The sequence below is a fragment of the Siphateles boraxobius genome, unplaced genomic scaffold (assembly GCF_051911475.1).
Source record: "Siphateles boraxobius isolate OS27281-9 unplaced genomic scaffold, OSU_SipBor_1 9, whole genome shotgun sequence".
NCBI classification, from domain to species: domain Eukaryota; kingdom Metazoa; phylum Chordata; class Actinopteri; order Cypriniformes; family Leuciscidae; genus Siphateles; species Siphateles boraxobius.
The window spans coordinates 13,304,222-13,329,885 of record NW_027509219.1 but is presented as its reverse complement, the minus strand read 5'-3'; the positions used below and the strand labels follow the sequence as shown (position 1 = coordinate 13,329,885).

Here is a 25,664-nt window from a genome sequence, read left to right as displayed (position 1 = left end):
TTTCACAGGCTTTTTTTCTCCACCACTGCTTATACTGTAGATAAACAGGAAAGTTTTTTCAGTGGTTTTCTACCTGACTTGTCACACCTTGACCTCAGAATGAGAGATGCAGTAACAGTTATACTGTCTTGCCACTAATCTGTGTGGCCAGACTCTCTGTGTTTGTTTGTGTTTGTGTGTGTGTTTGTGTGTGTGTTTGTGTGTTTGTGTGTGTGTGTGTGTGTGTGTGTGTGTGTGTGTGTGTGTGTGTGTGTGTGTGTGTGTGTGTGTGTGTGTGTGTGTGGTGTGTGTGTGTGTGTGTGTGTGTGTGTGTGTGTGTGTGTGTGTGTGTGTGTGTGTAACCCCGTCTGTTCTATATAATATTCACTGTGTGGGTATATATCAGGTATATATATATATATATATATATATATACACACACACACACACAAAATAATATTTTATTTCATTAAATTTTAGTTGTACTTATTTATTCACAAATACATTTTATTATGTTAATAAAAAAATATTTCAATGTTATATATACACACACACAATAATATTTTATCTATTAAAAAATACATCATTTGACTATATATATATCGATAAAAATAAATTAGTTCAATGTTATTTAATAGGCTATATTATTTTATAAATTTGTATGTATATGAGTTTTTATATCAATATAAATTTTTACTGAGGGTGAAAAACAGAAATTTAACTGGGAAAAAAATCTGATTAATCATGGTTAGTTTTTGATTAGTCTAATGACAACCTTACCATTTTAATTAATAATTTATGATTATAAAACGGATAGTCCTTGATTCTAACTGGTGTGTAACTCCGCTTTCAAAGCCATTGTAAATTGCTCTAAAAACATACACCACTTATTAAAAATAATAATTTTAAGGACTAACCGTTTAATAAAAGCATTAAGCCCCATAAAGCTGTTGTTTACAGTGAATTTAGAACAGCTAAACGCTCCACGTCGTGCCTAATTCACTGTCAATCCTGACTTCTTAGGGCTTATTGCTTTGTTAACAGGTTTAATATTATAATAAAGTATAATACATAATAGGGTAAAATAAATCATTGGGTGCGGATCATGACAGAATTGGTATAAATGTAAGATATGTTAATTTATGTTAAATTATGTTTATTCGTGGCATACATGTGATAAAAATGAATCATTTTTACCAGCAGCCCATTCCTGTCATACTTTTGCCCTGTATCCAGCAATCAATCTGTGCTTTTCAAATGCCACTACCAGAATTGAGGCAGCGGGGTCTGAATGGGGTAAAGTGCAGGGGTTTGCCGTGGAGAACACCACAAGTTTCAGGTTGACTCTACCTCTGCTGCACATTAAAACTTCAGGGCTCACTGACAGCAGCTGCAGCCGCCACCACACCGCCTGTGACAAACTAAATGAGCATCGTAAATCACGCAACCCATCTAACTGCCCTCTGACACACTGGTGGCTCTATGCACACTGTATGAGTGCCAAACGTGGTTAATACAAAAATGTTTATCTTTACAAGAGCAGAGATAGTAATTTTCAAAATTACTTAAAACCCACCAGTAGTATTAAAAAAAACAGTACTTAAACCTGCATTAAATATAATGATATATATTTCATGTTTTTGGCATAAATCTAAAGTTTAGTGATGTTTATGTCTAATAAAAGAGTTTAGACAGCCTGCTGTGTCTGATTTTTAATCTGTGAATCATCTTAGTGACGTCAAATTCTTTGCCATCTCAGTAAATGTGATTTTGACATCTGTATGTCCGAGTCATTTTGCAGTCTGATCTTATTAAGAGCCGAAATTTCACACGACATAATTTCTGTATCACCTCGATCAAATGAATCTCTGAGTTTTTCCATCCTGAAAGTATTTATTTTTTCAAATTGGTTAATTTCACAATTAGGATTTCTTTCTCATTCAGTCTCAAAGCAGTTACGATGCAGAAGACTATGAAGGAGCTCAGCGGCTGGGAAGGAAGGCTCTTCACATGGGAATCGCTTCTCTAGTTATTGGCCTTCTGATCATAACGGTCTTCTGTATTGTACACTTCACCACGGTACTCATTTGCACAAAATGTTTCGAGTATAATTATAAATGTGTCTTGTTAAAGGAATGGTTCACTCAAAAATTCAGTCATTATTTACTCATGTCTTTCCAAACCCATAGGACCTTTTGAAAAATATTCTGGTTAGTCCTTTAAATATAATGAATGTGAATGAGGACTGGCAACAACAACAAAAATGACAGAAAACACCATATAGTATTATAAAAGTGGTTCATGTGACGTGTGCAATATTTCAAGTCTTCTTAAGTCATATGATAGTTTTATATGGGAAACAGACTAAAATTTAACTAAATTAATGAAAAATGATTTTAAGTTGAATCTTTTATATGAATCAGTTGATTCTGTTCATCTGTTCATGGATAAGCAAGGCAGCTGGATGAGGTGGGAGAGTGTGTGGGAGAGGGTTCTGACTTGGGAGGACATCTGGAGCATGGAAGAGCACTGGATTAAGTTTCTGTTGTGTTCCATGTTTGCAAGGTCCTACCAACTCCATCAAACCTACATACATGGGAGTGTTCAGAAAACCCCAAATGCACACTCTGTGGAAGGCCAGCTAACCTTGAGCATATCCTTTCCTCGTGCAGAACAAGTTTGGCAGATGGGCACCAAATTTTGACTAAGCTGGCTGCCGGGGTGGAGCAGGCAAGAAACCAAATGGCTGGGAGATGCGGGCAGACCTTAAGAAGCAGCTCAAATTCCCAGAGGAAATAATCCACACTAGCCTTAGACCTGACATTGTGCTCTGGTCGAAGAGTACCAAGCAGGTGATACTTGTCGAGCTGACAGTACCCTGGGAAGAAAGAATAGAGGTATCACACAAGTGTAAGCTTAATAAATACCGATTGCGATAAACCCTATCATATTTTGCATATTCTGTTTGTTCACATATCGACTGATCTGGTTCTCAAACTCACTTACTGACTTGATGGTCCGATTACAGTGATTAGAAGTCCACTAGAGGGGAAGATTATCAGTGAACTTAAAGTGCCACAATTATGCTATTTTACTCTACTCTGCTCTGATTGGTCAGATGGCCTAGGCAATTGTGATTGGTTTATTCTGCTCTGACTGGTCAGATGGCCTAGTGTCTGTTGTTATTGTTATCCACCACTTACAGTGTGCGTCGGAAACAAAATTTCCTTTACCATGTCTGAATCTCAGCTCCGGAGGCTTCCTCGGCACAGTGATAGAAACAGTGACAATGTTGTCGATTTTACTGTATCAATTCCAGCCGGAGTTGTCATCCTTTGGAACTGCACGCAAAATAGAATTGCTTTCGTAGCGAAGAAAACAGTGTCTTCTCAACGTGTCAACAACACTAACCAAACTCTTCCAGGGCTCAGCTACAACTACAGTGTTTGAGGGCGGGTCAAAGTAGACGTTTTTCACGAGCAGCTAATGAAGACCATAGGCTGACATTTTGCTAATTTGTTACAAACCTACATAGGTGTGTGCAGACTGGAATTACTTACGACTTCAATTACTGATGACTCATTTCAGGCAGTTCAGAATCGGTTCTTTCTTTTGGGAAACAAGATCTTTGAAACTTTGCAGACCTTTTGCATTCACAAACAGCGAGATTACACACTACATGAAATGTAATATCCAAAAAGCATGTTCATCACACAAAGCTGTTTTGTGGCTTCAGAAGACTTATAGAGTCGTGCTGACTACTTTTATGGAGCTTTTGAATTGTTTATTAGGCTTGAAAGCTCCCGTTACAATTTAATCACCAGATTTTCTGTTCCATGATATAAAATAATAAGTGCCTGAAACAACATGAGGATTACTAATTAAACTCTTTTTGTTTTGGGGTGAACTATTCCTTTAAATTATCATTGTAAATGATATTCTCATTTGCATGTCCTTTTATTTAAGTAGCATGATTTATTGTTTCTCATTTAGTAAGAAAATATTTCCTTCTTTTATTGGTCTTTTTTATATCAACTAAACAGAATGCAATCTGATGGTGGAGAGACCGGTATGGCAGGAAGGCTATACTGTAAATTGGTGGCGATCGGTTCCAGTGAACGCCAGAGGACACTGTGAGCCAAAACCAGAACGGTGTTTCACTGTGGTGGCACCATGTGCTTGAACCATCCTGGGTTTATAAGTAATTCATATTTTTAAATGGAATGTATAAGTGGGTCTGATTTGCTCAAAGCATGGCCAAGAATCCAAACTACAGAAAATCCTACACTAAAAGTCACTACGTATTCATACCACCTCAAAGATATATCAGAGTGATGTTTATTCCTGCAGGCAGTACAATTGCAAGTCTGTATTAGCTGAGTATGATGACACTTCAATTGTTGTAAATGTGTAGTTTAGAGGTGTACATTGTGTTTGTTCTAAAAGGATGCTTGCACCCAAATAGATAACCAATGCTTTTACCGTAAAAAAACAACCAGTTATGTTGTACAGGTGAATGTAAAATTACAGAAAGTATGATCATTTTTTAAGGAAATATGAATAAAATGTGCAATGTATGAAATATCTCAATATACTAAATGCACAAGTGTCTGTCTCAGTTTTATAATGGATTATAGCGGGCACTAGCCACTCCCTCTCCTCCTTCACACCCAATGTAATCTGCAGTGTTTGGAGTTTCCTGTATTTTGATATGTAATATTATAGCCAGCTACGGTTAAATATAGCAGAATTTGTCTCCAGTCTTGGCAATCAAAGCAAAGAACTACTAGCTACACATGTGATAGAATACTAGTGGTAGTATTTAGCCTACTCTAAGTGTTTCATTGACAAGTTTTCAGAGTACTTCAATATATTATGGGTGATTATACTACACCACTACCATCAATCTTAGTTGATGTTTTTCCAATATGTAGTGGTGGTCCATCTCACCACTGTTGCCACCCAAGTCTGTTTTTATTGAAGTGCACTTTGCGGATACAGTTCCACTTATCTCAGTACCTCATTGCCAGTCATGTGATGACACAGCGAAACTGACAGCCATGAGAATGTGGCAAGATTCTGATGAACATGTGTGGACTCTTAAACACAGCTGGCTCACTCCATCATAGGACACACCCAATCTGGCACAGTCCCTAAAAAATAAAAAATAAAATAAATAAAAATATAAATAAATAAAAATACTACAATTTTTTAATTAATTATATAACAAATACTGTTTAATTAATGCAAAATAATTTAAATATAAAAATATGTAATATTTTATGTGCTGCTCTGAACTACAATATGTCTAGTGCTTTTAATTAAACCACTTTTACTAAAATGTTATCAATTCAAACGAAGCTGATGGGTTATCAAATAATCATTTGAAGTATATTTGATTTCCATAATAATAGTAGACTACATAATTCAAAAGTCATTGCCTACAGAACATTTAGGCCTAAAACGCTTTCTTTTAGAGTAACAATCCTGATTAAGTAATCAAAACCTCTCTTTTTACGTAGTTTATGGACAAGTTGTAGATTTTTTACACTACACTAATCGGACAAATATGTATAAATTATATCAAAGTTTAAAATACACAACACAGAAAAACGCTTAACAGGAGTTTAAAAAAACTGTTACACTTCCAGTCGTCTCCCACTGGTTAACTATACAGAGCTCGAACAGCAGGCGGAAGAGGTGTGCTTAACAGTTAACCTTTTTGTGAGGCAATGTGAAAATGGCGTTATGAAAAGAAACAGACAAGGGCTACGGGCAAATAAAGTTTTCAGAGGTAAGTTAGTTACATGATAAGGGCAGTGCCAGTTACCACAGTACGAGATCAAACGGTGATAGACTGCGGTTGGCGAGATGCGTGCAAGAACAGGAACAACAAAGTAAAAAAAAAGACGCCCAAAGAAAGAAACAACATCTCGGTCTTTTACGTCCTTTGTCGGCTATGTAACTCCAGACTGATAGTACTAAACAAAAATAACATATTAGATGATTGCCAAAACAAACAGCGATCAAATGTTCTTTAATCGCGTGTAATGCATTGTTTGTGAATAGTGTGGGATTTATAAAACGACTCTTAGTGCAGACTTGTTTTAATGGATTTTAAACCAATGTTGAATTATTTAATGTAAATACAAAGGTATTTTTTGGCTGCAGCGTCTGTTGCTGTTCGACTCGTGTGACGCTGTCCTTTGGCGCCTTGTAACTTACTTTTAGCTAACGTTAGACGTCAATTTTAAGCAAAATGCTTATGTATTGGACATTTGTCGTATATGGCATGTCAATTGTTCAGAAATGACAGTAACTTTACCTTTCAGTCGTCGACTTACCATCAGGTGCTAAACGCAAGCATACCAGAGACAAACGTGACTTTTGTTCGCTCGCGTCTATTTATAAATGTAGTCCCTGATAGCACACATACATCACAGAAATGTGTGGTTTTTTTTTTTTTTTTTTTTTTGAGAAACACTGTGAAATATGCCAAATATACTTGTTCTCCTCGAACAAGTCAAGAAGAAATGTTTGAGGGGGGACACTTTAAAAATTGATTTTGTCCATTGGGAATTGATTGGATCGTTGCTACTGCTGTAATGTCATGTGAGTGATAGGTTGTCCCACCCTCCGGCCAGTAAACATGTCATCAGAGATAAGATGTGGCTAAAAGGGAGTTATTTTTATTAAAGATTATGAGGGCACATGAATTTAAAAGTTGTCGACTTAACATCAGGTACTAATCGAAATTATTGAATTGAAAATCAAACTTGATGTGCACAGATAAATAAAATAATTTATAATAAATACTGCAATATTCCATAAAAGTATTGTCAATTTTGATATCATGGTGACTGACTTTAACATGCATGAAAATAAGCAGCAGCATGGGCAACACCAGCAGTGAGAGAAGCGGAGCGGAGAAGACGAACAGGCGAGAGAGCCGTGGTAGTAAAGATGGAGCTCGACCCAAAATCTTGATGGACAGCGCGGAGGACGGAGACCTCTTCCAAGCAGATGATGCCAAGGTGGTGTGTTTACAGTGAAACATCAATTGTAAAAACATGTTCCTTATCTCATTTATTACTGCTCTACCTCTATTTGCTGTAGACACCTCATCAGTCTTTCTCTCTGTCTTTCTAGGAGTTTCTAGCTTGGCGACAAGATCAGGAATCAGATATTAAAGCCCCACCAGAGGAAAGGCCCACTGTGTTCCGCTGGAGCGGTCCAGGGAAAGAGATCTACTTGTCTGGCTCCTTCAACAACTGGGCCAGCAAAATTCCCTTGACCAAGAGGTGAGTGCTAACAGATCATTAACATGACATGGTAGAATGCAATTATTAAAAGGAATTTAAAGGAATGTTGCATGTTCAATACAAGTTAAGCTCAACTGACAGCGCTTGTGGAACAGTGGTGATTTGCACAAAATGTATGTCCTTCCTTTTCTTTAGAAGAAAAGAAAGAAGCAAAAATCAGATTTACAGTGAGTCATTTACAGTGTGGAAGTAAATGCTGGCCAGTCCGTAAACTTTAAAATACTCACTGTTTCAAAAGTATGTAAAATGTTATTTTTTCTCACGTTATATGCCATGACAATGCAATGCCTAAAACCTAGGGGTGTTGAAATTAATCGTTTTTACGATGCTACGCGATGTGGACGTCATGTAGATGATTCTGCATCGATGCAGTAATAGACCATAATTGATTATTGTCGTTATAGCCTACTGACATATCTCTGACATCATTCATCGCATTCATGCTTGTGTCACTAGCGTAAAATGGCAGATGGAGGTGAAAGACAAAAGCAAGTATTAAAAAAATTCACCCACTATTTTAACATTTACAGCGTGTGTGTGTGTGTGTGTGTGTGTGTGTGTGTGTGTGTGTGTGTGTGTGTGTGTGTGTGTGTGTGTGTGTGTGTGTGTGTGTGTGTGTGCGCGCGCGTTCCTTTATCTGACTGCTTGTATTCCGTGACAAAAATGGAGCCATGTGCGGTGGTATTGCAAATGCAATGCATCGAGATATCGAATCGTTTAGAGGATAATCTTAATCGAATTAAATCATGAGACCAGTACGATTCACACCCCTACTAAAACCCCAAAACAACTGTAAAAATGACTAGCTGAAATAAAGCAAAAGTTATATAAGTATTAATGCACACTACCGTTGAAAAGTTTGGGTTCAGTAAGAATTTTATTTTCGGGAAATTAATTATTTTATTTAGCAACAACCAGGGCTTGATGTTAACACCTGCCAAATGCGTGTAACGCAAAGGTCGAATTTTATATATAATATAAATTTTTCAGTTGTAGTCTTTTAAAAAGGCTTCTGAAATAATAAACTAAGTGCAATGCAGTGTTGTCAGAAATAAAGATTTTTCGCTACATATCGATACTGAAATATCTGAAATGCATCCGATTCTCATTTTCCACAGAATAGACACACGATACCAGCTGTGCTTTCTCGCTCTCTCATCTCTCTGACAACGAGTTGAGACACAAACCCGCCTCCCCTCACTCACTCGTTTCATTTGCTCTGGATGAGTATTGTTGCTGTAACAGGGCTTGAATTTCGCCGTGGGATTGCGCGTATTGCGCATCATTTTACTCATTCCCGCAGATTTTAGCCTCACACCTCACAAGTGCGCACATAAAGCAGCCTCTCAGTACTAAATTGAGTTCTTTTTCGCTGCTTATTGCGCTTAAACAGTCAAATACATGCAAAATAATGTCAAAATGCCAGGCTTGGCAAGTATTCATGTAAACACAGTCAGTTATGTTTTAAGTGAACGTAATCAGTTGAGAAAGAAAACGCATGTGTAACAGTATAATGGATCTGTGTGTCAGGTCTTAAAGCGACGGCAGCCTAACATACCTGATGCCAAATTATGAGATATTACAACAAATATCCATATGGCAGTTTTTGAAAATGCTGAGTGGCTAGTAACTTTAGAAAACCACTAGCCACAGTGGCTGTTGAGCAAAAAAGTTAATGTCATGTCCTGGAAACAACATATTAAATTGATTAAAAGTGACAGACATTTATAATGTTACAAAAAATTTATATTCAAAGAAATTCTTTTCTTTTGCAATTTCTATTCTTCAAAGAGTCCTGAAAAAAAATGTACTAGCGTTTCCACTTTACCTTTTACATGTTTAACACTAGGGGTCAATGTGTGCTTACAAGCAACTTTACAAACAACAACAACAACAGTAAACACTCATGTGACCTCATGCCGAACCCTGTATGCGGCTTCATTTCACTACCATTATCATAAAAGGGAAAAGAAAAGAACCTTTGCTTTATTGTTTTGTTCTCTTTCTCTTTTAACAGTCATAATAATTTTGTGGCAATACTTGACCTGCCTGAAGGAGAACACCAGTATAAGTTCTATGTGGATGGGCACTGGATATTAGACCCCAAAGAGGTGAGAATCAGAATCAGAAAGAGCTTTATTGCACAAGGAATTTGTTTTGGTACTGAGGCTTCCAGTGGACATGTACAAATACAACAAGAAACATGATACTAAAAATTATTAGAATAAAATAAAAATATATGAGAATAAAAGTATCACAGTTGGGTTTAGTCAGAATAGACATTTTCAGATTTACAGATTATGAACATATTTATAGTGTTTTGAATATTATAAATAAATAAATCTACATATAAGTATCACCTGAGTTGTAGGGTATTGCACTAAACAGTGGGAGTATTGCACTTAAGGCATATGCCTTGGGAGGAGTGTTAACTGTTCAGGAGGGAAATGGCCTGTGGGAAGAAACTGTTCCTGTGCCGAGATGTTCTTGTGGCCATGAATGAGCCTCTTAAAGGAGTAGTTCCCTTTTTAATAAACGTTTGCTGATAATTTACTCACCCCCATGTCATCCAAGATGTCCATGTCTTTCTTTCTTCAGTCGAAAAGAAATTAAGGTTTTTGATGAAAACATTGTAACGAATCTTTTTTCGAGTCATTTCGTTCATTCAACGAACCAAATTACTCGAAAAAAGATTTGTTCATTTTGATGAACGAGTTCGAACAGGAGAGTCACGAACGTACATCACAGAACAGAGCAAGGCGAGCATTTGTGCTTATAAAACTTATACTTTTTTATTTATTTTTGAAATGAGCGATCGTTTCGCCAGATAAGACCCTTATGCATCGTATGGTGTCGTTTAAAGCCATTTGAAGCTGCACTGAAACTGTCATTTGGACCTTGGACCGTTTGGTACCCAATGAAGCCCATTGGAGAAGAATCCTAGAATGTTTTCATCAAAAACCTTAATTTCTTTTCGACTGAAGAAAGAAAGACATGGACATCTTGGATGACATGGGGGTGAGTAAATTATCAGCAAAAGTTTTTTTTAAAAGTGAACTAATCCTTTAATGTTTTCAGTTATCTGAAAATCCTCATTTACAACAACAACATCGTTCAGACTGTCAGTCCAAGTCCAATTTTTGTGCTTATCCGATTGAAATCCGATCAGATTTAGTATGAACGAAAAAAAAAAACTTATTTTTTTATTTTTACAAATCCGTTTCGAGCTAAATTCATATGTTGTTTGAAATCCTATCCTATTCTGGAAATCTGTTTCAGTCTGACCGCTCTGGGGTGCGTTTCCCAAATCCAACTATGGTTGGAAGTTTCGGCGTTACCAATAGAGTTCAATAGAACTTGCAACCATAGCTGGCTAACGATGCTTTAGGGAAACGCACCTCAGATTGGATTTCCCCTGTTCTGTGACTTTCTCACGCCACGTAAAACGTAATCGTCAGACGTTGTTATAGGAAACCTGCTATAAGTCACTGCAGAAACAAGGTTGTTACACATTGTCATGTTGTAAATAAGTCAACATCTGTATTGCAAGATCCTCCATGTTGCGGTTGTTATTGTTGTTTTTGGCGTATACCTACCAGCGCAACGTCATTGCTATAGAAACCAATGCAGATATTCCGGAAAACAAGAGCGGCACAGACACAAAAATCGGATCTGAACAGTTGCGATGCACAATGTGGACAGTCAATAATTTTAGATCAGATACGCAAATAACTGGATTTGAAACGACAGTGTGAGTGTAGCTAACATGTTTTGAAACCTGTTCTTTCATTAAGTTTAATTATGATCTTTTTTTTTTTCTAGGCTGTTGTGACTAATAAGTCAGGTGTGGTTAATAATGTCATTAAAGTGATGAAAACAGACTTTGAGGTTTTCGACGCACTGAAGACAGACTCCGAGAAATGTGCCGACATGTCAGGTAACTCTTAATCAATATAAAGCCCTTCACTGTTACAGGAATAAAATATGCTGCAGGTTCTGATGTTTACATCTTCTGCCAGACTTATCCAGCTCCCCACCTGGCCCGTACCATCAGGATCCCTACGCATCCAAATCAGAAGACCGACTGCGCTCTCCACCCATACTCCCTCCTCACCTGCTACAGGTGCTCCTCAACAAAGAAACTGGAATCTCTGTAAGTACTGCTCTGCAATGCCCTGAACGCAGATGTGATCGCCCAATCTAATGACAGAAGCTGCTATACCCGATTGTCTGGGTAAATTGTTTTCATCCCGCTTTATGTTCACTCCCGCTGAATTTCTCTTCTGTTAACCGGCCCGTATTTTTTCCCAGCTGTAACAAAGCCTCAATAAGAGTTACTAGGGCTGGGCGATAAAACGATAACGATAATTATCGCGATATAATTTTTCTCGATAAAATGGAATCAAGAGTTCGATAAATGTTCGATAATGTTTATGCGTAATGTAAAAGCGTAACGAAACTCATTTGAACCGCGCGCCACACGGACCATTTATCCGCTCGGCTCAAACTCCAAACGGCAGCGCAGCACGAGCTCACTGGAGGAGAAGCGTTTATTCTGATCGTCTCGGTCACGAGATCAAGTGAGAAGCTCTTGAATTCAGTGAAAAACACAAATGTCTCAGTGATTTAAACCAGTTTAAAGGCAGAAGAAACGGCGCTGACAAACAGGAGAAACACTGTGCGCAACGATACAGTCAGAATCTGAATTGATACTGAATCCATTTACATGGATTTACTGTAATGTTAGCCTAGTAATATCAACTGCACCATGAAATGTGGGATATTCATATTGAATTGTATTATATTATTAATGTAGACAATGTATTAAAGGTGCCTTGTGTCATGTCCGGCAAAAAATCTATTCATACTCCACATTCCATACCAGATGGGGGCAGTATACCTCCAGAAAGGGAGTTGGTCTACTCTAGAGTAACAAACGAGAAACGGCATTGTCTCTATGCTCCGCCCCTACCTTCACAACGACCCTAGAGCCATAGCCGAAGCCAAGCCAACGCCTTATAGAGGACGTTTTGACTCCAGAGGAACGTTGGTTGATGTCAAGTGATTTTTAAATGACATCTTCAAGCTACTCCCCTTCACCCTTACCAGTGAATATGTTCATATTCGTTTTGTTCATATTACATTTTTATTGTTTGTTTGAATTACATTCATTTGACAGACAGCATTCGCTGATGTTGACCAAACTAGCGCCATTCAGAGCTGCCAACTCTCACAAATTCACCGTGAGACACACACATTTGACACTTTTCACACGCTCTCAGTCACTCCACACATCAATTTTGTCACGCACAGAAAAATCGCAAAGCAAAGAGGACACGGAGACCGACAGACTAGACAGAGCAGGTTAGTCATGATATAAAAAAATCTCAGCTCTCAGATTCGGACAATTTTATTACGCAATTCAAACAATAAATACCGTTTTGGCGCTAGTAAATGTTACACGACAGATCCCTAGCGCACGTGAACCGATCATCTCTACTAGCTAATAGTAAAAACACACGAACACTGTTGAAAGATACAGTATGCTACAACTTACCAAAATGCATTCCTCATACATAATATCGACCAATCATTTTTTTTAATCAGCGTGCAGAGGTCAATAACATAGCTGGAGAACAAATATATCAGATTTACCTCAGGAAACCAATTTAATAAACATAATATAATTAGCTAATGTTACATTTTATCATCAGCTTGGTAGAGACGGGCTCTGGTAGATAACAGGTGAAAACCGGATTGGATCTGTGGGTAGAGCTAACTATCAAACACATCAGGTTCACGTACGCCCACAAGCCGTGCGAGTTATTCGTGTATTGCAGTTTGGCTGGTGGTTATGTTGCCCGCATACCGCCTCCCATGGCCGAAACTGGTATTATGACACCTGTCGGGCCGTGGCTAGTAATTTAGCATGCTAATTCAGGTTGATATCTCTGCAGCACTATAACTTGTCATTTTTTTAATGACATCATTGCCCTTATTTCTTCTCATTCTTTTGATGTGTGTAGCTCATTTTTTGGATATTTTTACCTCAATTCTTACACATGGCACCTTTAAAGAACTAATGGAATATAATTACAGTATTTAATAATGTATTTAGGCTACTGTTTTTCATACAAATACAGAAACCACAGAAACCATAAAGTTACATTTTGCCATGATAGTGAGGTGCTATAGGCTATGCCTGGTTTTATCTGTGGTTATCATGATCTAAATGCATGATACTGGATGACCAATGGTTAATTTTAATAAAACTCAAACAGTCAGAATATTTTTATATTTTTTTAAACAGATGTTACTGTTTTTTTTTAATGAACATAAATTTAACATAGTATTAGCTTGAGTTAGGATGCAGATTTACTGTCAACTCACTGTCAAATATGTGTTTTGAGACAAAACATGTAATATTAATATTGCAGCCTGCACTGCAAACTGCTGAAGATACGTGCCATAAAAGTCAGGCAACACAAACCTGTTTCAAGACTTGAAACAATATCCCCCATTAGCACATGCAGAAACTAAGAAATATATTTTTCTGTTCAGATATTTATTTTAAGGAAAAATGACAAATGTTTGAATGTTGTACCTGAGATTTGTGAAATGTTCACCTGTTTGGCAAGTGTTTGTCAGGAAATGTTCTGACAATAAAGAGTAGTTTAAAACCACAATTAATGCTCTGGTTTCTACAACTTTTACATAGGAGTAAAAATCTCCCTTTAAACTTGAAAGAAATAAAGCTCTGAAATTTTTCGTGATAATTATCGATATCGACTAATATAAAAAAATTATCATGATCGTTTTTTTTTTTTTTTGCCATATCACCCAGCCCTAAGAGTTACTGTTAACTGCAACTAAAACTTAAACTTTTAAAAATAATTTTCAGTAATTAATAAAATCAGTAATTGAAATATATCTGAAATAAAATCAAATATGAATTTTAGATTAAAAAAAAGCGAAGAAAGAAAAACTAACTAAAGTAAAATTGCTAAAACAAAAATTAAAGCTATACAGAAATATTTATATAAAAAAAGTAGTGCTGTCAAACGATTAAAATATTTAATCGCGATTAATCGCATTAATGTCATAGTTAACTCGCGATTAATCGCACATTTTTATCTATTCTAAATGTCTCTTGATTTCTTTTTGTCCCATTATTTTTTCTCATTTTAATGCTCTTATCAACATGGAAAAGTGGATCGGCTTGCTTTGTGCAAATGTTTTTTATTGAAAACAACATTGGCATATATTGTGTTCAATTTCACACTAAAACATTCTTACTTGGAGCAAATAATCTCTCACACAATGTAACACTGTCCATCAATAAAAGGGTGAAAGAAATACTGACGAGGTCCTGATATTGACGAGGAAGCGGAGAATTCGCATCAGCTGTGTGTGTGTGTGTGTGTGTGTGTGTGTGTGTGTGTGTGTGTGTGTGTGTGTGTGTGTGTGTGTGTGTGTGTGTGTGTGTTTGGCCATCATCAAGTGGTATTTCAGACTGGACGTGCTGCGATGATGATAGCTCAGTTCACAACGACAAAACACACAGATCACTTTGGTCTCGTCAATGGAACCATTTGGCAACTTTTTAAAAGTAAACGTTCCATTCAGAATCTTATTGGCATCCATTTCGGTGTCTCGCGCTCGTCATCCACTCAAAACTGGACGTTTTGAACGTTCCTATAACATTCAGAAATAACGTTTTTATAACTTAATGGGAACGTTATGAAAACGTTCTTATAACCTAAAATTGTTAGCTGGGGAAGAGGAGAGATTCGCGATTGCACTGAACACGTTTTAAGTGCAGGCACATATTGTCTGAGCGAGCCCAGAGAAAATTCTAACAAGAGAAGCGTGTATCTGAGAGCGCGCGACTCGAGCAGAGAGATTCGTGCTCGGCACATTATATTCCACGCGCGAGCAGAGAGATTCGCGCTCGCGCATCCGGCTCGCAAGCCCAAACAAGTGTGTGCGGCGTGCCTGTTGTTTTGTTTCCGGTCTAGCTAGATCCGCTTGCGCTTTCAAAACGTCCATGCCGCGTCCTATTGCAAAAGCATGTGAAAAAAAACTACAAAGTTTGCTAGGCCAAAAAGACCGTTAATCGCGCGATAAAAAAATTAACGCCGTTAAAATGGGTTTGCGTTAACGCCGTTAATAACGCGTTTAACTGACAGCCCTAAAAAAAAGTAATAAAAATTACTAAAACTTGAACTATTAAAATGAAAATATCAAAATAAATGTTATTTATAAATACTTTAATAGTATATAAAAGAAATAGAAAATCAGCAATGGTAAATATTTTTTAGGTAACACTTTCCAATAGGGTTCCATTAGTTATTGTTAGATAATGCATTAACTAATATTAACTAACAATAAACAATATAATTGTTACAGTATTTTTTAAATCTTTGTTAGCTTTAGTTAATAAAAATAAAGCTGTTCAATGTTAGTTCATGTGAGCTCAGCTCCATAAATAATGTTAAAAGATACAACTTTAGATTTCAATAATGCATTAGTAAATGCTGGAATTAACATTGACGAAGATTAATAAAAGTTTTAGAAGTATTTTTCATGTTTCACATTTTTTTATTTCATGTTAACTAATGTTAAAGTCCCCCTGTGGGGAAAATCAAGCTTTTAATGTTGTTTACATGTCTATGTGGTGTTTTTAATTTGCTTTAAGACAAACCATGTCCAAATTCAGTTAACACCACCAAAGTTAACACCATTGCAGAGTATTTTCTTAAAACTGAAAAATTACCATTTTTGCCATTGATATATATATATATATATATATATATATATATATATATATATATGCAGTATATACTTTAATATCCATGTATAAATAGCTTTTGTTTAAGTATATACTGCATATATATGCAGTATATACTTAAACAAAAGCTATTTATACATGGATATTAAAGTATTTTCATTCAGGTTTTCTAACGCACACAAAAACATATGGATGGGAAGCCAGCAAATGACTTGAGAGGAGGCGGATTCTTTGTAAATACAGTGTTGCAGTTAAAGCAGTTTCTTTTGGGGCTTAAAGAGATAAGAAAAGATAAAGAGCCTCTGGTTGGAAATTGCTGAGTGTGGGCAGTTTTAGAAAGCAGTGACTTTCCCCTTACATGTTCCTATGTCTGCTTTGAACAGTGTGACCCAACCCTGCTGCCTGAACCAAACCATGTGATGCTCAACCACCTGTACGCCCTTTCCATCAAGGTTCGGTAACAGACTACACACACTTTAGGAAGACGCTAAGATTATCTAATAATCTCCACACCCAAAAATGAACATTTTGTCAGTTAATCACCCTCATTTTGCTCAAATAATGTATGTTTTTCGTCAGTGGAATGACAGTCCTGCTGTTTTCTATACAATGAAAGGCCGACTGGCTCCAAAAATGAAAAAAACATCATAAAAGCATCATTCCTTTAATAGATGTGACTTGTTTACTATATATGTCTGAAAATAAACATGAGGGTGAATAATTGATGAGTATTTGAAAATTATGTCATAATTTGCTCTCCCTCAAGTTGTTCCTAACCTGAATGAGTTTCTTTCTTCTGTTGAACACAAAGAAGATATTTTAAACAATGCTGGGAATCAAACAGTTGACAGCACCCATTGACTTCCATAGTAGGAAAAAAAAAATACTTTGTAAGTCTATGGCTACCATCAACTGTTTGATTCCCAGCATTGTTTAAAATATCTTCTTTGTGTTCAACAGAAGAAAGAAACTGGAACAACATGAGGGTGAGTAAATGATGACAGAATTTTCATTTTTAGGTGAACTATACCTTTAAGCATTTCTAGTTTAACTACTGTAGAGATGACCAGGATCTTTCACTTGATGTCACTAAAGTGTCTTTACAGGAGAATTGAATTGTGTATGCATCATCGTTATGCATTTTCCTGTTTATCAACGTAAAACTATGGAAGCTTGTTTCCGCCACAGAATAAAAAATAAAAAAGGTAAATTTCGCAGATCGCAATTCTGACTTTTTATCTCAGTTGCGTGATATAAAGTCGCAATTGCAAGTTATTTAGTCAGAATTACGTGATATAAAGTTTCAAATGCGAGTTAAAAAGTCCAATTCTAAGGAAAAAGAAACTGGACTGAGTTTATATCTCACAATTCTGACTTTATAACATGCAATTTTGACTTTGTCATGCAATTGTGAGATATAAAGTCAGAATTGCGTGTTATAAAGTCAGAAAAGTCACAATTGCGAGTTTATTTCTCGCAATTGTAAGTTTATATACTGCAATTCTGACTTTATATCTCAGAATTGCGAGATGTAAACTCTTAATTGTGAAATAAAAAATCGCAGTTATCGTTTAAAATGTTTTATTCTGTGGCCGAAACAAGCTTCCAGGTGTTTGAAACAATCTGTATTGTATAAAGTGCTATATAAATAAAGGTGACTTGACATATCACTGTGTTTGCTTTCCTCACACAGGATGGTGTAATGGTCCTTAGTGCGACACATCGCTACAAAAAGAAGTATGTGACCACACTGCTGTACAAGCCAATCTGATCTCAAACCAACTGTGGGACCAACACTATTGTCTCTGCTTTCTGCCTGATACTCTATCATTTTACCCATCAAAGAAAGGGATCATACCTAACAGCACAAAACTGTGTCTGTCTGTATGTCATCTTCTGATCCATAAACCAACATCTACAGTGTTTCTGTTTGCACACATTATGTAATGTGATATTTCTTATCAGGCTTGCATGTATGTATAATTGTTTTGTGTGTTGCTTTTCAGTTTTTGACTCTAAAATACTGCTAGATTATTCGAAGGACATCTGTGATGATCATCTTTGAGATCTTGATTCCAGGGATGTCACTAAAAGTTTTTTGATATTTAATATGAACATTCCCATCACATGCCTAGGAAATATCTGCGAATAAAATGAACCATAAAATAACTGTTGATGAATGGACCATTGTGCTAATAAAATTACAATTAAACAATACAAAATTATTGCACACTAAGATATTATTTGTTTATAATTTCATTACATGGATCAATCACACCTTAACTTTGAAATCGGTGTTGGTTCAGCTTTGTTTTTGTTTTGTTTTTTTGACATATTGGGCTTTAATATGATAATTACATAAGAGTCTATATAAGGGGTATGATTCATTATGTTTTTCTAAATTCAAGATTTTCTTTCCGTTACATTTTGCTTAGTGGTAATTGAAGGTTCTCCTGCAGATTAAAAATGTTTTTTGTGAACAAGTCAAAATCCCAACACAAGTTTCATGGCAACAGTTTTGGCCAGTGCTAAACCATGATTAGGGTTGTGTGATGTGATGTTACCAGGCGACAATGTTGAGTCCTGCTAAACTGAAATAACTGTGTTTTTTTTTGTAGGAAGTAAAGTGTGATGGTTTGCAGGAAAGCACTGAGGATAGTAAGGATTTTTGTTTCAATTAAAATAGATTTAAAAAAAAAAAGAAATATGGTAGCAACATTTCAAGTCAAGTCAAGTGTAAAATAATGCAATGAACATTCATTTAAAATATAGGGTGTAAAATTAAACCCTAATGTACATAACTGTTGAAAAACCATCAAATTTGAAAAGGGAACTCTAGGAAAGTCAGTTTACTTCTTCACTGTAAATTATAAGATGGCTTGCTTTTTTTTTCACTTTCAAAAACTGTAATATTAATTTGTTTAAATTTTTTTTAATATGTTACTGTAAAAATTTCCTGTTAGATTTATTACAGTTTCCCCCTTATGTGGTAAGGAAACATACTGAGTGTTAACCAATTAGCAGGTTTTTACCATAGCATTTTACAGTCTTTTACCATTAAAATTACCGCCCCTTTTCAGCGCTGCGCTCATTGTCTTTTGACTTCCGGTCTGTATTTTCATAGCGATCTTGCATAGGTATGAATGAACTGCTCGTAAAAAAAAATCCCGGTCGACATTTGTTAAGACATCTGCTTTACAATGCTTATGATAAACATTACAATGCTCATGATAACTTTTGTTAACTCTACAATAAGTAAATCCACTTCACCAGCTAATCACTCCTGGACAGCGATGCCATAGAAATATACAGAGCGACCGCAAAAACGGAAGTTCAAAGACAATATTTTAAAGATGACGGCGCCCACGTTTCTCTGGTGCATAAGGTCTATAGAGTGTATAATAAACTCATTTGAATTAAATTTAACAGCAATTAACACAAGAGCTGCATTATGGTCTTGTTCTTCAGTGTAACCTGCTTTGTATATCAAAAGTGGAACACATGGGCAGAGAAAATACCACCTGTTGCTGAAAAGACTTGCCCAAAATCTGCTGATAAATTTAGCAACAACTCTTTATGATCAATCTTTCTTTGAGATCCGATGTTAAGTCAGTGTCATTTTTCTCAGTCATAACAGTGTGTGGCGGATTTAATGAATAATGCAAAGTATGTACTGCACCGAACTAGTTGACAGACTGGTTTATTATAATAACTAGCTGCTTGCATATAAAAGAATAAAATAAAATCCTGTGTACAAATGAAAGACTGTTAATTAGAGAAGAGAGGGATTGGCACAGAGATGTTTCTTGCTAGTAAAACTGTACGTTGGAAAACCACAGCAGTTATTTCTTAAACCGTTTGAGGAAACCCCTGGATATTTTTTATTAGGGTAAGATGAAATAATCATTGTTTTATATTGACTTTAACATTAAAGTGACAAGTCAAGGTTAGCATGCATTGTATGTGTGACATAGCCATAAAGAAATATGTCTTTTGGCATCTATGCTATATGCTCTGTGTAGACTAAGATCATAAACTATATAAGCCCATATTTCAGTCATTTGCAATGATTAAAATTAAACAAGTTCTGGCATTAGAGAATTCTGGTATTATGTGACCAAAAGGGAATTTTAAGCTTTCCAGAATTTATACCACCTTGCTTTCAACATGGTGACATTTTGATACCAGATAAATATTGATGGTTCCATGAAAAACCTTTAACATTCATGGAACCTTTCCGTTTGACAAATGGTATAGAGAAATATTGGGATAGGGATACATAGTTTAATAAAATGTTCTTCACACTGAGAAAAAAAAATGCTTCTATTGAGAACTGTTCACAAAATGATTCTTAATGGAACTCATTTTGGTTCTTCTATGGCATTGCTGCAAAAACTCCCTTTTAAAAATCTTTATTTTTAAGAGGGTAGTGTTCATAAGTAGATAAAACACATTTGTTTGAAAATTCATGCTCCTGTAGTCTATGTGTTTTTCGTCGTATAGCTTTAATAGTTTGTCTCATGAGAATTGTTTTGTATACTGCTCCTAGACTTGGGTTGAAGATCCAAATGCAGCTTTATTGAGTGTAACCAATAATCGTAATAAACAGGCATAATGTCAAATAGGGCATCACACCCATGCAGCCTCCAGTCTCCATTTCACTCATACAGGATGAAAAGTGAGGAATAAAACAACATACTGCACAAAAGTGCTATTTAACACAGGTGTGGAGTTCAGAAAAATGTCTCATGAGTGCAGGACAGCTTCTCAAATGAGACTTTGGGCTGGTATATTTTAAGTTTCATGTAACAGTTTTAAAAAATGAGACGTGCAATATGTGCATTCTCTGAATGACCTTAGATCGCAAGGAGGTTGTTTGCTACTGGCAGACTTAGAGCTGCTGCAAATTTATAATCTGTGTGAAGTCTCTGGGGAAAACAATAGTAATAGATTTACAATAATAATTTCAATACTGTAAATTAATATTCAATATATAATAACAAAATAAACAGAATCTGACCATATACAGTTCCATCACTTTGCTTCTGTCTCGCAGAGGTATGGACGTACATCTCGCACTTCTGATCCTTACTGTGACTCTACCATCATGTACTGTATTGTTCATCATTTTATTGGCTCTGACACCATTGCCTACTTAACATTGACATATATCGTTGTTTTTTGTTCTTTTTTATTGTCACTTTTCAATGGAATGCATCCTCGCTGAATATAAATATTAAATCCTTTAAAAAAAAACATAAAACTCCAAACTGTTGAATTGTAGTGTATATGATTAAACACAATAAATTGTAACATTCTAAAAATCATTGTATTCCTGCAGCTGATTTGTTTGATCACATTTTCTCAAATTGGTCCAAAACAAACAATGTTACCACAGTCAAAATTCAGATAAATCTTGTTAAATCTTGTAAATTACCTGCTGTTGGATTTTGATTGAAGATCTGAATCTAAAGTAAAATTAAGTTTAATTTATAAATTACTATTTGTCTATTAATAGATAGAATTGTGCACAGCATTATGCATACACTGTAAAGCCGAATATCAGTTGCATCAATTGTTTTTAAGTTCTTTAATTAAATTCAAAGTTTAAAGGGATAGTTCACCCAAAAATTAAAATTCTGTCAGTAATTACTCACCTTCATGTTGTTCCAACCCCGTAAGACCTTCGTTCATCTTCGGAACACGAATTAAGATATTTTTGATTAAATCTGAGAGCTGGTTCACTCCTCCATAGGCTTCTTCAGGGATTGAAACTTGCCGGCCCAGAAAAGTTATTAAAGACACCGTTAAAATAGTCCAAGTGACTACAGTGGCTCAATCTTAAGTTTATCAAGCGACGAGAATACTTTTTGTGCGCAAAAACAAACAAAAATAACAACTTTATTTTAACTATTCATTTCTGTCTCTTTGAGCCTCTAATCAGTTAAACTAGTGTGATTCCATAGAGCTACGTCACACGCAGGCTCACTATTGGCCGACGCTGGTCATGTGGGTGATGCGTGTGACGTACAACACAGAAGCACTTACGCTATTACACTAGTGAACTGACTCGAGGCCCACAGAGAAGGAAATGAATAGTTCAAATAAAGTCGTTGTTTTTTTTGTTTGTTTTTTGCGAACAAAAAGTATTCTCGTCGTTTGATAAACTTAAGATTGTAAAATTGAAAACAATTAAACACTATCTCCGACTTAGCATTAATCTTGCACACACAAAAAAGCATTATATAACACTTAACTTTAGCATTTACTCTCCCTTAGAGTAATGGCAAAGCTTGCTGGGAAATATAAATCCCAGCCCAGTTTCAGTTAAATTTAAGTTCGTCTAAATTAAAAGAAGCGAGTTTGTAAAACTCAAAACAATTAACCAATTCAGATTACTTAAAATGTGTCAGTTTTGTGAACTCAATATAAAAAGACAGTTCTAAATACTGATAAAAACGAATTTGATTGAAATAATTTATTTAATTTAAGTTTACCCTACTCAAACCAATAAATTAATTTTGAGCATTAGGCCGTGTGTCCACCAAAGCGTTTTTTCACGCAGCTGGCGTAAAATTCCAATTGTTTTCAATGGGAGCGCCGCGTTTTTTAAACGCCATGAGCGTAACGAGGCGCTGAGCGTGTATTTAACGCTCAAGTGCTGAGCGCCCGGCGTTTTTTACTGGTCGCCGAGAGTTGAAAAATGTTCAACTTTGGGTAAAACGCTGCGCTCATCACTGTCACTTTTTACCCAGACGTCCAATCACAGTGGAGGAGGGGCGGGACAAATACCACACGACCAACTGTCACAACATCCTTTCTGTACAACGACGTCAACCAGCAGAGCTAACCCAACAAAATGGATGAAAAATACATTTTTAGTATGAAACAAAATTATCTGCGAAATCAGTTACAAGTAAACTGTGCTGCTGATATTCTGTATCATAGCAACGAATCGTCTCAACTGAAAAAACGCAGCGCTGCCAAAACGCTCTCAAGCGCCCACAGCTAGGCGTTTTCAGCAGAGCGTCCAGCGTTTTCAACCGACTAGTGGACACACGGCCTTAGGGTTTACAGTGGGTTACGTTTGTGTGTTTTATAAACCTGTCTGTCACTCTAGTGTTTTCATATCTAATGTGTTTTCCCAAACTGTGACCTTCATATAATTTAGCACTTGACTCTAAAAGTATTATCTTCTCTGAAGCACATCTGTACAGTATAAAAAAATGTGTTGCAATTTAAAGGCTGAGTGCACAATATACCGAACAGTTCACCACTGCTGGACTTTACGGACTGTGGCGGCTTTTGTGGCTATTTGTGGCTTGACCGGTGAGTTTATTTTACTATGGGAATGTGGTGCAGTGTTTTAATGGTGTTTATTTAGAATTTATTTTGTAATAAGAATGCTCCCTCTCTAATGCCCTGGTATATGTGTTGTTTTACCCATGATGACTGCTATGCCAAAGCAAAGACCCTTGAGTCCTGCACATCGTTGCTTGACAGTCCCTACATAAACACATATGACTTCCAGTTCAATAAGATTACCAGAACGATGACGTGTGTAAGTGAAAATTAATCCCAGGATTCCATCCCATATCAGTGACTCCTAAAAAAACTGGCCAAAAAACCCATACATTTTCAAATCTGCTTATCCTATAGGGTCGCAAGATATATGTATCATTATAATAATATAGCACACATTTAGATAGGTCTATTTTTTCTCCACCAGCAATGGTTCAAGCAAAGCAGCATCTAAATTAACGTCGGCATGAGACAGAAGATAGTGTTTTCTTTTCTATTACGTATATATGTGAGTGAAATGGCATCTTGAACAAGAGAAAATGTAGGGCGGGACTAGATTTGTCCATTAGGAACTGATTGGATCATTGTGGTTTGCTATTGCAGTGATGTCATGTGAGTGACAGGTTGCCCTATACCCTTGCGCCACTTAACATGACATCAGAGAAGAGAAAAGATGCTGCTGCAAGAGGGTAATGATGTGCACTGATAAATTATTTATAATAAATACTACAAATTCCATAAAAAACAAGAATTGTCCATTTTAATTTTAGTTCCTGAATGAATCAATGTTGTTGAACAAATCAGTTGAGTCAATGATTCACTTATATGTTCCTGAATGAATCAGTATTGCTTAATAAATCAGTTGATTTAATGGCTCACTCATAATGCATCATCCAGGAACATGTTTTTACTTCTGCCATAATGATAGTACACCTTTACTGGCCTAACATATAACTGCAGAAAGAAAGACTAAATGAAAATCCCCACCTCTAATACATAGACTATCAGTCTCTCTGGAACAAACACAGACAAACAGATGATGATACAAACAGTGGAAAGTCCCAGAACTATAACTGTTGTGTACATTTACATTTATAACCTGAATAAAATATAAGGCTGAGGTTGTGTGATAGCATTAACTAATTGTAAACAATAGGTAAATATGAAACCGTGTTAGTTTATATAATTGAGATACTATTTTATGGTTTTTAAAATTTTGTAGAAGATGTTATGTTTAATTTTAAATTTAAAGTTTTGGTTGTGGTTTTTGTCTAAAAAAAAAAGCCTATATAATGTTTTTATTTCAGTTATTTTAGTACATCATGTTAAACTAAATGAAAATGAAATCATATATTTTATTTTATACCAGTAAATGTTTATTTTAACAAAAACAATTGTTTATGGAGTTAGGAAAAAAAGTAGTGGAAAAAAGTACAGTCCAGCATACTTTAAAAAAGACAAATAAATAAAGAATATACTTCTAAAGAATGTATACTTACGGATGAGCTAAATGTAAATGTTAAAATTTATATTAAATGCAACTGTAAAAAAAGAATTATATGATCAATAAGTTATGACAACATATGTTTTACATTCCTTTAACTCATCAAAATAAGTAACTTTAACTTTATACAAGATTCAACTAATTCTCTTAAGTCAGTTTAATGCAATTTAAGTTGAAATGACTTTAAATTTAAGGCAGGAACTTTTTTTTTACTTTTTTTCAGTGATTTGACTTGTGACTGCCAGTGTGACAAGGCAGCGGCAGAGTGTTTCAGCATCCAGAGTGATCAGGAGCTTTATCACTGCTCTTATTGCACTCATGATCACTCTCACAATCCTTTACAGCAAGAGGCTGCAATCAGTGAAATGTGCATGCATATATAACAATGCAACAATAACAACATTATTATTATTTGGTCAAAAAACCTTTAGTGTGCTGACAGCTGTTTTGCATGTATTCAAGCGTTTCGCAACTTTTTCCAGGGCTTTATGAAATTCTCATACTTTTTCGAGAAAAATGAATTCTTACCAGCTGTTCAAATTGCCAACACATGCTCATGTTCCCAAAGAACAACACACACACACACACACACACACTCACACACACACATTAAATACACAAGTGTAAATAAACACAATCAACTTGCACAAAGCTGTAAAGATCTCATAAACAAACTGTATGTTTGTGCTTTTGTGTGCATGTGTGAATGTACATACTGTATATTAACATATCTCACATGTTCACAATATTCACAAAGTTAGCTTAT

At 35.8% G+C, this 25,664-nt stretch overlaps 1 protein-coding gene and 3 long non-coding RNA genes across 7 annotated transcripts; 3 read left to right on the top strand and 1 right to left on the bottom strand.

Moving 5' to 3' along the window:
• Positions 1-1,852: 1,852 nt before the first annotated feature.
• LOC143732324 (uncharacterized) lies at positions 1,853-6,548 on the bottom strand. The gene is made up of 2 exons (XR_013201093.1): positions 6,324-6,548; positions 1,853-5,132 (listed from the first exon to the last, which is right to left on the bottom strand). It is a non-coding gene; the product is annotated as an uncharacterized LOC143732324 (long non-coding RNA).
• LOC143732326 (uncharacterized) lies at positions 1,924-4,569 on the top strand. The gene is made up of 2 exons (XR_013201095.1): positions 1,924-2,058; positions 4,023-4,569. It is a non-coding gene; the product is annotated as an uncharacterized LOC143732326 (long non-coding RNA).
• On the top strand, positions 5,636-18,314 carry prkab1b (protein kinase, AMP-activated, beta 1 non-catalytic subunit, b). Of its 4 annotated transcripts, none has more exons than XM_077223281.1 (8): positions 5,636-5,773; positions 6,869-7,013; positions 7,129-7,280; positions 9,319-9,412; positions 11,124-11,238; positions 11,321-11,454; positions 16,476-16,544; positions 17,786-18,314. In XM_077223281.1, exons 2-8 carry the CDS (start codon positions 6,873-6,875, stop codon positions 17,861-17,863), a joined length of 783 nt encoding a protein of 260 aa, XP_077079396.1. In that variant the 5' UTR covers positions 5,636-5,773; positions 6,869-6,872; the 3' UTR covers positions 17,864-18,314. The 4 variants fall into 4 exon arrangements, with proteins under 4 accessions (XP_077079396.1, XP_077079394.1, XP_077079395.1 ...); XM_077223279.1 differs by having other exon boundaries at positions 6,869-7,016; XM_077223280.1 differs by having other exon boundaries at positions 6,866-7,013.
• On the top strand, positions 11,463-14,316 carry LOC143732325 (uncharacterized). Its single transcript, XR_013201094.1, has 2 exons — positions 11,463-11,634; positions 14,153-14,316. It is a non-coding gene; the product is annotated as an uncharacterized LOC143732325 (long non-coding RNA).
• Positions 18,315-25,664: the final 7,350 nt, after the last annotated feature.

Bases quoted from the DNA above. Each gene is read 5' to 3' on its own strand.
- prkab1b (XM_077223279.1), top strand. From the start codon at position 6,873: ATGGGCAACACCAGCAGTGAGAGAAGCGGAGCGGAGAAGACGAACAGG. The intron at 9,413-11,123 runs GTGAGAATCAGA...TTTTTTTTCTAG, and splicing joins GGATATTAGACCCCAAAGAG to GCTGTTGTGACTAATAAGTC. The intron at 11,239-11,320 runs GTAACTCTTAAT...ATCTTCTGCCAG, and splicing joins GAAATGTGCCGACATGTCAG to ACTTATCCAGCTCCCCACCT.